The 14,894-nt window shown below is 54.2% G+C and overlaps 1 protein-coding gene across 1 annotated transcript in view; it reads left to right on the plus strand.

The window, feature by feature from the left end:
- PLXNA2 (plexin A2) overlaps positions 1–14,894 on the plus strand; it is a 127,647-nt gene that overhangs the window by 97,386 nt on the left and 15,367 nt on the right. The window contains exons 13-21 of the mRNA XM_062509370.1: positions 1,735–1,852; positions 2,315–2,451; positions 5,356–5,523; positions 6,036–6,129; positions 7,287–7,526; positions 7,747–7,890; positions 8,956–9,190; positions 10,732–10,874; positions 12,881–13,149. Of these exons, the coding sequence (XP_062365354.1) occupies positions 1,735–1,852; positions 2,315–2,451; positions 5,356–5,523; positions 6,036–6,129; positions 7,287–7,526; positions 7,747–7,890; positions 8,956–9,190; positions 10,732–10,874; positions 12,881–13,149 (1,548 nt within the window). The remainder of the gene's footprint in view (positions 1–1,734; positions 1,853–2,314; positions 2,452–5,355; positions 5,524–6,035; positions 6,130–7,286; positions 7,527–7,746; positions 7,891–8,955; positions 9,191–10,731; positions 10,875–12,880; positions 13,150–14,894) is intronic.

Consider the following 14,894-nt stretch of genomic DNA (forward strand, 5'->3'; position numbering starts at 1 on the left):
GCCATATGCTCCAGCCCCACAATCTATCAGCCAGCAATTAGGTTAATGTTGGTGAAAGGGCCACTTAGCCCGGCAATCAGCACCCTACAGCTCTGCGGAATGCATCATTTTGTAACAAGGTACCTGCTGGGGGCTTGGCTTCGGGCAGGGCTCGGACCAGGTGTACCGGGTCACTTGTGCCCTGTGCCACACCCGGGCTGTGCTGCGGCTGCTGCTTTGCTGGCACAGTTGAGCATTTGGTGTTTCCTTGTGCCAGAGAGAACCTCCCTTCTCTTCTCCTGCTCCTGGGGTGCCAGGAATCCCTCCCCAGGCTTCGTTTGCCATGGCCCCAAGTTCAGAGTGGCCTCCTATCCCCGCTGCCAGTCTGCAGGAGGAGGAGGAAGAGAAGGAGGAGGAGGAGGGATGAGGGAGAGGTGAAGGAATAACCGGCAGAGAGGTGCAGGGGCGATGTCTGGATGAAAGGCAGAGCGAGCAGCACGTGGCAGAGGAAGGCTCAGAGCTGAGACGCTTCAATCCCTGCTCTCCAAAGGCAGCTCTCTCCAGGCAGCCCCTTTTGATGTGCAGCAGTGAGGACGAGCCCGTTCCAGCTCCTCATGTGTGCAGGATGTGCGCATCCCATCGGGCATCACCTGTGCACCAGCTTCTTTTTTTCCTTCAGTCTTCGTGTTTTCTTTTATTTTATTTTTTATTTGCAAAGGATTGAATGCTGCTGAAGGCAGCTGGAATGCCGCTTCCCCAAATTGGGGCTTTTTATGTCTTTGTGATAGGCAGAGGAGTGAGTGCTTCCTTCTCCTTCAGCCTCAGCAGGCAGAGGCTGCTCTGGCTCTTCTCTGGTCCCACTCCCAGGTCAGATCCCCACAGGCATCTCCTCATGGGTGGAACTGCACCTCCTGCCTCAGGCAGGTTACTCCTACCTTCAGCTTTCCACCCTTGAGGCAAATTACTCATCCTCAGGTCTCCAGTCCTGAGGCGAATTATTCCCACTCTCAGATTTCCAGTCTGGGGTAGGTTCCTCCCTCCCTCAGCTCCCCAGTGCCTGCAGGGATGCTCTTGAATTTATCTTCCCAGCATTGCTGTGGGAGCAGGCAGCATCCAGGTCCATCTGGAGAGCCCTGCCAGCTGATGCCCTTCTGAAAACCTCCCGCAAACCTGCTGGCATGACTGGCATCCACTTGATCCCATCCCCAGCTGGTGTCACACATCCCCTGTGCCCTGGGATTCGGGGGTTATCCATTCACAGCGATCAGTCATGGCTAACCCCAGCAGCTCTCCCTGGCCCTGCAGCTTTCCCATCCTCAGGATGTGCCCACAGGGCTGAGCTTGGCCCTGTCCCCCAGGAGAAGCTGCTCTCCAGGGCTGTCTCTATCATCCCCCAGCCGGGTTCTCCAGTTTTGATTAACTGGGAGTCTGCAGTGTGAGCTGTTCCCTTAATGAACTCATCTGTTACTCTGAGGACTTTGCACTCACTTTGCTACTGGCTAATATATTGCCATTAGTGCTCTGCTTTGCTCTGGAGTTTACAGCTTGTAATAATTATGTCTAATTTTGATTTTTTTTCCCTTTAAATTACTACATGGGGTAAAAATAGACTCAGTAATTAACTTCTTCCAAAGAGGCAGATATCAAAGTTAAAGAGGAGGGGGGAAAGAAAGGAGAAATAAAGGCAGTGTGGAGCTGTGCAGGGCATTGCTGGCACCTCCTGCCAAAGCTTCCCTGCGGCATTTCTGCTTCCAGGATCGTCTGTGAAATGGGGCAGGCGCTTCCAGGGATCAGCTCCGGCCCAGTGCTCCTGTGCATCGGAGAGTGCAAGCCCGAGTTCACGGCCAAGTCAGCACAGCAGTACATGTTCGTGGTGAGTGTCCTGCTGGGGGACAGCACGTGTGTCCCCGAGAGCTGAGCGTGCCACGTGGGAGGGGTTCAGCTCCAGCAGACAATCCTGGAATTGATGGGGGTTTTTTTGGATGGGGTTTCTCCCTGCTGTCGAACAATTTTTGTTGGCTCACTCAACAAGCCCAGCTGCAGGATTGAGAGCTCGCCCTGTGAATAAACCAGGGCTCCCTCAGCGCTTGGGTCCGGCTTTGCACTTCCAGAACAGTGATTGTGGAATCACAGATTGGTTTGGGTTGGAAGGGATCCTCAAAGACCCAGTGCCACCCCTGCCAAGGGCAGGGACACCTTCCACCATCCCCGGGTGCTCCAAGCCCTGTCCAAGCTGGCCTTGGGCACTCAGGGATGTCCTTCTCTGCTGCCACAGGCACCCACAGCACCTCCCTGGCTCAGCAGCAGCACTGAGCTTGTCCTTTCCTTCCTGCAGACTCCAGCTGTGAGTTTCCTGAGCCCCAGCCGAGGCCCGGAGTCAGGAGGGACCATGGTGACCATCTCTGGCCACTACCTCGGGGCTGGCAGCCACGTGTCCGTGCTCCTGGGGAACCAGACCTGCGAATTCCACGAGTAAGAGACCAGCACAGGCTCCTGCAGCATCTCCTGCTCCCATCCCAGCAAGGATCTGCTGGAACTGAATGCACAAAAATCCATCTGGGAGCCCCTAAGGCTTCCATTGCCTCTTTTATTGCATGAAACCATCTTCTCATTTATTGTGATGGAGGCTTGCATGGCAAGGGAGGGATCCATCGGTGTCGGTGCTGTTCATTATTTCATTTTAATGCTGTTCCTACGGTAACTGCTCTGAAAAATCACAGTGAAACACCACTGTGATGGAAATATGCTTATATTGGTCATCAGTATCTGCCCCCAGCCTGGCTGCTCTGAAGCAAATGGAACATTCATAAGAATTATCTCCTTTCTCTTTTCACAGACCTGCATTGCTTTTATTGCAGCCACAGCTGCAGGTGCCTTGACCTCCTAAAAATGGTCTGGGATCCTCAGGGCAGAGCAAGGCGAGGGTCTGCTCACACCTCCTGCTGAGGAGCTTGCTCAGCCATCAATCTCTGCTGGGATCTCAATGGCAAATTTGCTTTCTCCCCAGCAGTGTAAACACAGAGTTGACATTTGCAGGGTTTAATGGGTTTTCCTGGGGCTTAGTTAAAAAAGAGACTTGTGGTTTACATCTGTGTGTATCAGTACACAGCCCTGCCCACCCTGCTGGCAGTGGGCACAGCCTGGGTGGCAGCCTGGTATCCAAAGGGATTCTGCCTCCCAGATCCTCACTCAGGCTGCCCAGGAGGAACTGAGGAAGTTTCTGGGAAAGCAAAGATCCCTGGAGGTGAATTTCTCATCCAAAAGCCTGAGGGGTTCTGGGATGTGGGAGCTGTGGGTGTTCAGGCGTGGGAGCACTCTGGGTTTTCAGCAGTGCTTGCTCTGGATCCACCCTAGGATGGTGCTCAGGGCATCCCAGAACCTTCTAGTGCAGCTCAGTCTTCCAGGTGTTCAGCAGTGTAACCAACCCATCAATATTTCCTCCCACATCCAAAACAAAGATTCCAAATTACTCCCTCAGATGGAGACAGGGACCAGCGTTACCAGCAGCAGAAGTGTAGGATAAGCCCTGCAATATCATCCCTTAAATACCTGATCCTATTCAGGCAACCTGCAGCTGCTGACCTGCAAAACCTGGAGGAGCTTTGCATTCCCTGGGTGCTGTAATTACAGCAGGAAGCAGAAACCTCAGCAAGGCGAGAGCAGTGGCTGAGCAGCCCCATCCCTCAGTGGGGCCACGCTGTGCACTTGGTTTGCCCTGGACTGTTTTGAGGCAGCGAACTCCAACTGGACTCGAGGGTGTGGGGGGAGCCTGATGAGATGAAGCAGCTCCTAACGAGATTCCCTCTAATTACAGCTTCCCCCATTCTCCCCTCTCTGATCGGAGGAGTGGGTAGCTTCACCATGACGACATAATAATAGCACAGAAAGCTAATTAGCTGATCACAGGGAGCTGGGAGCTGCTCTGCCAGCAACCCTGCATCACTCCAAGCTCGTGCCAGAGCTGGGCAGGCACGGCAGGGTCTGGGGTGGGCAGCAGCAAGGCAGGAAACCCGTGAGGCTGCATAGAATCACTCCGAGACTCAGCACAAAGGCTGGAGAGCCCCACTTTTCACACGAGGAAGCCTTTGTGGCTAAATTAAACCAAGGTGGATGTGCTAAAACCAGGTGAGGATAGGACAAGGAAGAGGAGCAGGACAGGAAGGGGTGGATGTGTTATTGCATCAAGTACAATTGGTTGGAGGTGTTTCAGGGGCTTGGTTCTGTCCCCTCGGTTGTGGGGGGTGGAAGTGCCAAGGAGTGATCTGGGAACTTCGTGGTACCTGCTGTTCCACGCCCTCCTAAATGTCTGTGCTCCTTAGAGAGGGCAGGGAGTGTGTAAGGATCCCAAAAAGCCACCACACATTGTCCCCCTGCCAGGCACAGACTCAGAGCTTTGCTGGAGGTGGAGCAGGGACACGGCTGCACTTGAGCCTCAGCCACCTCCACAAACCCCTGAGGATGGTGAGGATGGTGAAGGCTGCCCATTCAGGAGTGCCAGCTTTTGAATTAAGTACCAGACTGGCAATGAGGTGCTGCAGACCTGCCTGCCCTCTCCCCAGGGAGAATCCAAAATTAAAGGAGCCACAGAAAGGACACCAACTTCCCAGTGAGCTGGGGGCAGGTTTGGGCAGAAAGGACAACCACAGGTGGCTGTGCAGGAGCACTGGCCTGCCAGGGATGTCCCTCCAGCACTTTCTGTAGGATCAGTGTCCAAGGAGCCGTGTGGTTCCTCCCTGCTCTGCTCCGGATGCTCAGATCTCATTCCCCTTCTCCATCCCTCCACCCACCGGCGCCTTTGTGCTCTCACAGTGCCTCATTGCACCGCTGCCTCGACCTTCTCTGGGGCTCTGGTGGCAGCAGATGGTCTGTTGTGTCCAGCCAGCCAGCGCTGAGCCGAGGTCACCCCGCTCTGATGGGGAGACAAAGCCCAAGGCAGCGGTGCCGGTGCCATGGCCCTTCCCAGGCAGGGCCATTGTGCCGCTCACAAGAGCCTCGTGTGTGCACTGGGGTGGGGAGGGGAAGAATTTGGCTTTTCACTGAGCTTATGCATCCCATATAAAAGGCAGCCATCTGTTTTCACACGCCCAGCAGAAGGCAGCAGGTTCAGGGGGATGCGAGAGCTGCAGCTTGGCACAAAGAGGGATTTCAGGGAGGCTGCGCTGCTCTCACGGTGGGCAGAGCTCCCTTCCCTTCCTTCCAGGCCAAACCCTCCTGCCCATGCCAAGCACTCCTGCCCACCTCAGGAGCCCCCCAGGTACCAGTCTGGGGCTGGCTGATGGCTCAGCCCTTCACTGAGCTGCCCCAGAACAGGACAAAGGCTGTTTCCTGCCCCTACACCACCACCCCATTAACACTGCTCGTTTCCCTCTTGTGCAGGCGATCCATGAATGAGATTGTTTGTGTGTCAGCACCCTCAGCCCATGGCCTGGGGGCCGTTCAGGTCTCCGTCAGCGTGGACAGGGCTCAGCTGGAGAGGACTTTGCTGTTTGAGTACATCGATGACCCCAAGGTGCAGCACATCGAGCCCGAGTGGAGCATCGCCAGGTAACAGCTCTGACAGCACCTCCAGGGCTCTCCCCTGCTCTGGGGCTCCTCAGCACACACCCAGGCCAAAAAAAGGGGCTGTCTAGAAATGCACATCCCACCCAGCATCCCAAATGGGTCAGGGCTGGGCAGTTCTGGGGTTTGCATTTACCACAACTCAGGACTGGGGTTACCAGAGTGGTTGTGTTCAGCAGACCCTGCACCAAGAGTTTGTGGGCACAACCAAAGCCCAGATCACTCCCCATGCTGCAGAAGGGCACAACTGCTCATGAAAGGCTCCTTCTTGTGGTCCTGGAATACAACAAAACCAGCAGCCACCAAGAAAGCAAAGAGCAGATGTTAATGAAAACGCAGCGTGAGGAGCAGGGTGGCTGCTGCCACACCACGGGGACATTGCTGGGCTGTTCCCATCCTCTCAAGCCTGACCTTACTGGCATCTTGTCTCTGGAGCTGGAGGCCAGGCTCCGTGCACAGCCCAGCCCTCTGACCAGGCTCTCCTGGCTTTCCCACAGTGGACACACGCCCCTGACCGTCACCGGCTCCAACCTGGATGTGATCCAGGAGCCCCGGATCCGCGTCAAGTACAACGGGAAGGAGTTTGTCAACGTGAGTAGGGGCTGTCAGCTGGGAGCTTCATCCTGCAGCCCCCTGCATGGGGGTACTGGTGCCAGGGCTGCCCTGCCATGGAGGTTTGTCGCACCAAAAGCTGCTCTGGGGTTATTTCCTGCACTCCCCCAAACTGGGGATACTGGGAAGAGGGAATTTGACACACAAAAATGTGAAATTACCTCCTTCCCCTATCTATACTCTTTCAGTCTGTGAGTGAGAAACTGAGATGAACCCCCAGCTAAATGGGGACTAAGCGAGGTTCTTGTGTGTGCTACAAGTAAGAACTTTACCTCCAGGACTTTAGAAATTATTCTGATCAAGTAAAACTGAAATATATTGTTTCTATGCAGTGATCTTTGTGCCTGAGTCTGTATTATCTTGGAAAGGGCAAATCACTTAGTGGTCTTTTCCTATTTCTTTTCTCCCCCTCAAGACCTTTTTCTTCTGAGCTCTTTTTAAAAAGACATCTAATTTTGTTGCTAGCACTTGCAGTTACAGTGCTACAAAAATAATTCTGAAGACACAAAATTGAGTGAAATTAAATCTTTAACTTATGGAGGGAGGCCAAATGGTTGGGCTCTTGCTGCTTTACAAGGCAAGAGCCCCATAAATCAGTGATTTTCTTGCTTGGAGTGCTGGAGGAGCTGTGGGTGTCCTCAGCCCAGCTGGAGATGACCTTCACGTTCCCTCCTGCCCACCAGTGTCACACAATCCATTCCCTTCCCTCACTGGCATTTGGGAATGGCCTCTAATCCTCCTTTGCAGCAGGGAACAGGTATTCCCTGTGGGTCTGTTTCAGAGCTAGAGAGGAGGGAAGTGGAAAGAAATGGGAAAAAATAAAGAAAAATAAGTAAGAGCAGCTGTGTGAGCTGTTAGCTTCACTGAAACACGGCTCATTTTGGGCTCACCCTCCATCTCTACCCCAGCACCTTTGTGCTGGCTGGAGGAGAAGCAGATTACCCCAAACCACGGCTGTAATGCCTCACGGAATCAGTAAGGTCAGAAAAGATCTCTGAGATAACGGAGCATCAAGCCTGAATTAAATATCTCCAGCTAAACATGAATCCACTGGACTTCCCAACCATCAGAGCATCCCAGTCCAGCTCGGGGCAGAGCGTTCCCTGCAGCGTGTCTGAAATCCCCCCTTCCCCCAGGTGTGCAAGGTGGTGAATGCCACAGCCCTGTCCTGCCTGGCACCACCACTGACCCCCGAGTACCGGCCGGGGCTGGACGCCGTGGAGCGGCCGGACGAGTTCGGCTTCATCTTCAACAACGTCCAGTCCCTGCTGGTCTACAATGACACCAAGTTCATCTACTACCCCAACCCCACGTTTGAAATGCTGAGCTCCACGGGCGTGCTGGAGCAGAAGCCGGGCTCTCCCATCATCCTGAAGGTAAGGAGAGCCTCGCTCAGCCCATGGGCAGCTCACAAAAAAAACCCAGAGGGAGGGAAGGAGGGAGGGAAGGAGGAAGGGAAGGAGGGTGGTGGGCTATCCCTGCTGCCAAGGATGGGGTGCCCAAAACAGAGCCCCGCTCTTTGCACAAGTCGGGAGGGAGATGGAAGCTGGAGGAACGTGCTGCATCTTTGTCGGTGTTGTGTCCCCGTGTCCCCAGGGCAGGAACCTGTGCCCGCCCGCCCCGGGAGGAGCCAAGCTCAACTACACGGTGCTGATCGGGGAGACGCCGTGCGCTGTCACCGTGTCCGAGACTCAGCTGCTGTGCGAGCCCCCCACCCTCACCGGGCAGCACAAAGTGATGGTGAGGGGCCACATGTCCCATCAGCATCCCCTCTCCTCCCCACCCTTCCTCCTCGCATACACAATCTCCAGCAGGATCTTGGATTTTATGGGTGTCTAATTGCATGTTTAAAATATTGGTGTGGATTAGCGTGGAGAGGCTTTGTCCTTCCCTGAGAGTCATTCCCTTCCAGAAGGAAGAATGCCCCTCAGAGCCTTCTAGAAGGAACAAATCTTTCTGGCAGTGCCTTTGGCACTGGTTGCCATCCTTCCTCTGCATGAAGTTGAGACCATTCCCAGTGTTCTCCCTCCTGGAGGGATTTAATCAGCCCATGGAGACAGGCCTGACCTGCCAAGTGGATGGAAAGGTTTTGCTTTTCCCGAAGCAGGAGCCAGGAACATCTGAACACTGGAGTGAGGATCAACATCCTCACCCAGCAGAGCAGTCAGTGCCTCCCTGTGCTCCGGGTTTGGGCAGCGCTGCTTCCTCTGCTCCTCTTGCACACCAAACCCCAGCTGCACAATTGCCTGAGTAGAACCCAAATGAGATTGTGATTGTGATTTATTTCCCTTGAAGTTCAGCGTCCAAAACATATTCAGATTATCACAGTGTGACTCCCAGAAGCACAACCTGGCTGAGAGCTGCTCACATCTGTGGCCAGGGCCCATCCAAGAAAAGCCTGTCCTAGCGTTAACTCCAGCCTGTTTGCTCCACAGCTTTCACGTGGGGCTTTCTGTTCCCTTCTGTGCTCTGGCCTTGCAGTCACTCTGCTTTCTTGTCAGTGGAAGGATCAGGGGCTTGTTAATGTCCACGTTTTACGAAAAGGAGTTGAAAGCTTATAAACTGAAAGTCAAATGGAGCCATCAGATAATAAGAACAAAGCCCAGATAGTGAAGGGCTGGCACATTTATCATCACTTGAAGCCTCCCTGTGCTCACACAAGCGGCTCTCTCTGTGTCTGAAGGCAGTCGAGGTTTTCTGCTCCCCAGCAGAGCTGGCTCAGTGCTCCCTGAGGGACCTGCACGGGGAGGGGGGTGAAGTGCTGCTCACCCCCGAAGCGCCGCTCACCTGTGCTGTGCCCTGCAGGTGCGTGTTGGGGGGGTCATCTTCTCCCCTGGCTCTGTGAGCATCGTGTCCGACAGCCTCCTGACCCTGCCCGCCATCGTCAGCATCGCGGCCGGCGGCTCCCTGCTCCTCATCATCGTCATCATCGTCCTCATCGCCTACAAGCGCAAGTCCCGAGAGAACGACCTCACCCTCAAGAGGCTGCAGATGCAGATGGACAACCTGGAGTCCCGGGTGGCCCTGGAATGCAAGGAGGGTCAGTGCTGCCCGGGGCTGGGTGCTCTGCAGCTCCCTGGGTGGGGTCCCCAGTTCTCCCAGTGCCCCGGGGATTTGCAGCAGGGAGCTGGGTGTGCGTTCCTTGGGGTTTTGTGGGTGCTCCTTGGGTTCTGTGGGTGCTCCTTGGGGTTTATGGATGTTCCCTGGAGGTTTTGTGGATGCTCCTTGGGTTCTGTGGGTGCTCTTTGTGGTTTTGTGGGTGCTCCTTGGGAGTTTGTGCGCTCCCTAGGGTTTTGCGGGCGCTCCCTGGGTTTTGTGTGCACTCCCTGGGGATTTTGTGGGTTTCCCATGGGGTTCCCATGCCTGTCCCACCCCGGGAGGGTGGCAGCTAGCAGTGTGTGGGCAGCAGACAGGCTCTGATGTGCAGGGGATGGGATCAGAGCTCGATCCTGCTTAGGTGCCATGCCTGGCTCACACAGCAGGGCCAGCACGAGCCCCACGTGCCCTGCTCAGTGTGCCCTTGCCCGATGGCTTTTGGGTGAGGGGCTTTTCAAAAGGCACAGAGAGAGGGACAGAGGGAGCTCAGACTCCCAAATAACAGTGTGGATCCCAGACAGGAGGGCTGGAAAGCTGGGCCAGTCCCTGCTCCAGCCTCAGTGTAAGCCCAGAGCAGCAAGAGTAAGGCTGGGAGGGAGGAAGAAGCTCCTCAAGCATTTGCTTCTGTGAAATTTTGGGTGTTATTTGGAACATCCAGAGCTGCTGCTTGCAAGTTTCCACACGGACAAGTCCTGTCCCTTGCAAGGAGGCAGCAGAGCTCCCCTCACCCCGCAGGTGAAGGTGGATTTTTGGGGGGTGCTGCCATTGCTTCCTACATCCTCCCACCTGGGAAGGGGCTTAATAAATCAAAGTAAAAGAAATAGCTGCAGATTTCATAGTGGAGAGAGTTGCATTGGATTTTTTCAGCTGATTTCCAGGGGAGCTTTGAAAGCACAGGGCAAAAATTGATATATGTTGAGGAGAAGCCACAGATTGGGCTTGGCACAGCCCAGCTGGGGTACAGAGGCTTCCAGAGCCAGCGTGTCACACTTTGGAGAGGGAACACGAGGAGACACATCCAGTTGTATAACACGGTGTTAGGGGAGGAAGAATGAATCCTTTCCTGACCCCTGCAGCAGCTCAGATTTGATCTGCATCAGATTTGATTGTCTTGGCAACTGTTGATAGAGGAGGAAAACAAGAAGAAAGGAAAATAGGGAGGCACCAAGTTATGAGAACAGATCCTTGTTTCTCTGCGCAGCCTTTAAAGGTGTTTTAGGTGTGTGTGCACAGGTGTGAACTGCATACAAATTAACCACAGCTTTGTTCTCGCTCTCTGCTCTGAGCAGCGCCTGCTCTCCCACCCTCAGAGCCTCCCAGAGTGTCTGAGCTCCCTGGAATCCTTCCCTGAGCTGGCCCCTCCTGCCCTCAGGGAGAGCAGGCATCCAGCCCTGCTCAAAACCTTCTCCCAAAGCCTCCCGGAGGAAGGTGGGGAGGTGGAGCTGTCCCTGAGCTGTCCCTGTGCCCTTCTCTCCCCCTGAACAGCTTTTGCAGAGCTGCAGACGGACATCAACGAGCTGACCAGCGACCTGGACCGCTCGGGGATCCCCTACCTGGACTACCGCACCTATGCCATGAGGGTGCTGTTCCCGGGCATCGAGGACCACCCTGTCCTGCGGGAGCTGGAGGTAACTTCAGCTCTCCGAGTTCCCCCAAGCCTCAGGGAAGCCAGCAGGAAGCCCTGCAGCACCTTTAAGGCTCCACACCAAACGTTCTTGGATGCCCCGGGCTCAGCAGAGTTCTTTTTAACTCCGAGCTTGGAGTTTAATCTCCTCCCACATCACCGGATTCCTTTCGGTTTCTCCTCCCCGGTGTTGGTTTATTTTTATTTTATGGGGGTTTATATCGCTCTAGGGCAGCGGCAGAACAGGGCAGAGCAGTTGTGGTGTGCTTTAAAGTCCTCCTAAGTCACCTCGTGGGTTAGGGGATGGAGAAGTGCCTGGAGCATCCTGCCCGGAGCCTCCTGCTGCTGTTCCCTCGCGTGTCCACAGGAGGGCAAGAAGAAAGCCCAGGCATTCCAGCCTCTGAGCAAGTGCTTCCATCTGCCTGGTTTTCCCACCAGGATGTATAAAAATATATATATATATATAAAAAAACCTTTCACTGGGAGTACAGAGGTATTGGGAGCGTTCAAGGGTCCATCAGTGCACCTGGCAGATGGGCCCTGCTCACCTGGAAGCGGCCAAGGAAAGGATAAGACTCCATAAACATCATCTCACACCTGGGATGGAGCTGCCATCCTCCATGTGGGATGTCCAGAGGTTCAGCTCAGCTTTTCAGAGAGTGGGATTGCCCCAGTAAATCCTGAAATCCTCCTCACAGACCAGGGCTGGATGTAGGAGGGAGGAGTCCTGGTTGCTCCAGGGCTGGATTCCTTTTCCAGGCAGGCACTTCCACCCATTAAAGCATTAATTGGGATTTCTTTCTTCGGCCACCAGCACCAAGCAGTCGCTGTGGCACTGCTAAAACAGAAGCTGCCTCTCCCAGCCCATTCCTGCTCCCAGTTTTCCAGCTCCATGCATTATGTTTGCTGTTGGAGTTGCCAAAGAAGCTGATGCTCCAGCAAACAAATATGAATGCTTCTTTTTTACTCATGAAAAACAGAATTGCAAAAGTGATAAATGTGTTGCCAATTACACAGTTGCTTAATTATGTAACGTTAGTAAAACCAATACATAACTCTCCAAGATGTTTGGTAAAGAGTTGCTTCGTGCAGTTCATCATTTTCACTTGTAATGAATTACTTGAATCCGCAACTGGCTGAAAGCCTCAATTAATTTTTTACACTTGGCCCATAATAAAGCAATAGTCTAAATTAGTATTTAATTTACTTACAAGAGTGTCACTTTTTGTGCAGAACAAGCAGAACTGGGTGTCATTTCGGGGACCGTTAGGCTCCAACTGCTGCTTTATGGCTGCACAGAGTGCAGCTCCCAGCCAGGATTCAGGGCAGCAGTGGAGGGAGAGGTTTGCTCAGGATGGAGCAGAAACCATGTCCAGGGATGCTGAGACCCTGCAGGATGGGGGCAGCCAGGGTTGAACCATCCTGTGCACACTTCTGATGCCCCCAGCGTGAGGAGGACATGGAACTGCTGGAGCAAGTCCAGAGGAGGCCAAAAAGTTGCCCAGGGGACTGGAACAGGCTGGGAGAATTGGAAATGTTCAGTCTGGAGAAGAGAAAGTTTTGTGGAGAACTCCCAGCACCTTCCAGGGTCTGAAAGGCTGACAGGAGAGCTGGAGTTGGGACTGAAATCAGGAACTGTGGGGACAGCACAAGGGAGGATGGATTCAGACTGGTAGAGGGCAGGGTTAGATGGGACAATGGGAAGAAATTATTCCCTGTGAGGTGGGGAGGTCCCAACACAGACTCTCCAGAGAAGCTGTGACTGCCCCTGGATCCCTGGAAGTGTCTGAGGCCAGGTTGGAGCACCTTGGAACAGTGGAAGGTGTCCCTGCCCATGGCAAATGAGATGATTTTCAATGTCCCTTCCCACCCAAACCATTCCCTGCTCCTGTGATTCCCCCAGTGCTGGCAGGGTGACCCCAGGGCGCTGCAGCACTGCCCTCCTGTCCCTTGTCCCTTGTCCCCTTGTCCCCTTGTGCCGTGGCTGACAGCCATGCTCTCCTCCTGCAGGTCCAGGGGAACGGGCAGCAGAGCGTGGAGAAGGCCCTGAAGCTCTTTGCCCAGCTGATCAACAACAAGGTGTTCCTGCTGACCTTCATCCGCACGCTGGAGCTGCAGCGCAGCTTCTCCATGCGGGACCGCGGCAACGTGGCCTCGCTGATCATGACGGGGCTGCAGGGCAAGCTGGAATACGCCACTGATGTCCTCAAGCAGCTGCTCTCCGACCTCATCGAGAAGAACCTGGAGAACAAGAACCACCCCAAGCTGCTCCTGCGCAGGTGAGGCCGGGCACGGGACCCGTGGGCTGGCACGGCCACGCTAGTGGGGCTCCAGGAGGAATTTCTTCTTGGAGAGGGCTGGAAGGGGCTGCCCAGGAAGGTGGTGCAGTCTCTGGATGTTAAAAGGTGGGGATTGATCTCAGATTGTGCTCGATGCTCCCTGAGGTCTTTTCCAAGCTGATTAACAGCAGGATTCTGTGATCTGAGGGCTCTGCAGGGGCTGGTGTTTGAAGGGAATCTCGGCTCTCCGTGGAGGATTCCCATCCATTTCCTCACCTGCCTCCAGGATATGGGGTTAGCCCTGCTCTGGGAGTTCACAGATGGCTGGACAGGGTCTCAAACCAGATCCCCTGCCTCTGCCCGGTTGGAGAGCAGCATTTGTGTGCCACAGCCGGGCCAGGAGCTCCAGGATGGATTGAGCAACTCACCCAAGGCAGAGCTGGGAAGTGGCACCAAGAAAATAGGGAAAACATGTGCGTGCATGAATGTGGGGCGTAACAGTGGGCACATCCTTGGGGGTCCTGCAGAGCCCGGCCTTGGCCAGTGCTCCCCTCGGCCGTGCTGGGGCTCTGCTGGCATCCTGCTGGAGAGAGGGGAGGATTTCACAGCTCCAGGAAAATTTCAGGGGTCCCTGCAGCCACAATGAATATACTTGACAGGAAATTGCTTTAAATCTGGCTGTGTTTGCGGAGGCAATAACTCATCTTGGCAAAGGAAGCCGCCTTAATTTCCCCCGTGGTTTGACGAGTCGCTGGGAAGGCGTCTTCTGCCTCAGCCATCAATAATGACTTTTCCTGGCTCTCCAAAAAACACAGGGATGCTGATAAGAGCTGTGCCCCCTCCTCCCTGCACAACCAGCAAGGAGTCAGGGCCGTGGGCTGTCTGTCCTTTGGGCTGTCTGTCCTGTGGGCTGTCTGTCCTGCACCAGGATTTACCCATTGCAATTTGGATCTTCCCAGGGATGGGACATCTATCACCAGTCTGGGCAATCTGGCCAGTGTTTCACCACCCTTATAACAATTCCTGTTTTATATCTAGTCTGAATCTGCTCCCTTTTAGCTTAAAAGCTTTATTCCTTATCCTGATACTCCAGATCCTATTAAACCTTGACTTGGAGACCTTTCCCAACTCTGTGCCCGACTGTTCCAGCCCAGCCTGGAACTCCTTGCTCTGACTTAATAAGGAGTGATCAGCCATGAAGTGAAACACTATTTTTTAAAATGTTTTGAGCTCTCCAGTGGCAGCAGTTGATAACTGACACTCAGTTCTTTCCCTCTTTCTTCCTCTCTCTTTCTTCCACGACTGCCCCTCGCGGGAGACAGCAAGAAAGTTGACGTTAAATCAAACAGCTGCTCGGGTTGCTGGCAACAGCAGTTTGGAGACCTACATAGAGCAGGGAGGATTAATAAAATACATATTTATTTTTTTAGGTTCTCTCAGCTCATTTTGTTTAGGTTTGTTTTCTTGCCGGTGCCTCAGGAAGCCGGCGGAGCAGCCAAAGCCGGGCGCCGGCGTCAGGCTCCTCTGGAAAATCACCTCTGGATCGTGCTGTGCCCTCCTTCTGTGGCCAGCATGAGAAGGGTTTGCTCTAAGTCCAGGGATCTTCTTCTGCCCTGGTAATCTCCAGGAGCTTATCTTTTATTTTTGGAGCAGATCTTTAAAAGCATCCAGAGGCTGGCGATGGCACAGAGCGCTGCTGGTTGGGGCAGTTCAAAACCTGGCAGCAGATTTTGGGGTTCAGCAGA

The sequence above is a fragment of the Cinclus cinclus genome, chromosome 27 (assembly GCF_963662255.1).
Source record: "Cinclus cinclus chromosome 27, bCinCin1.1, whole genome shotgun sequence".
Classification (NCBI taxonomy): domain Eukaryota; kingdom Metazoa; phylum Chordata; class Aves; order Passeriformes; family Cinclidae; genus Cinclus; species Cinclus cinclus.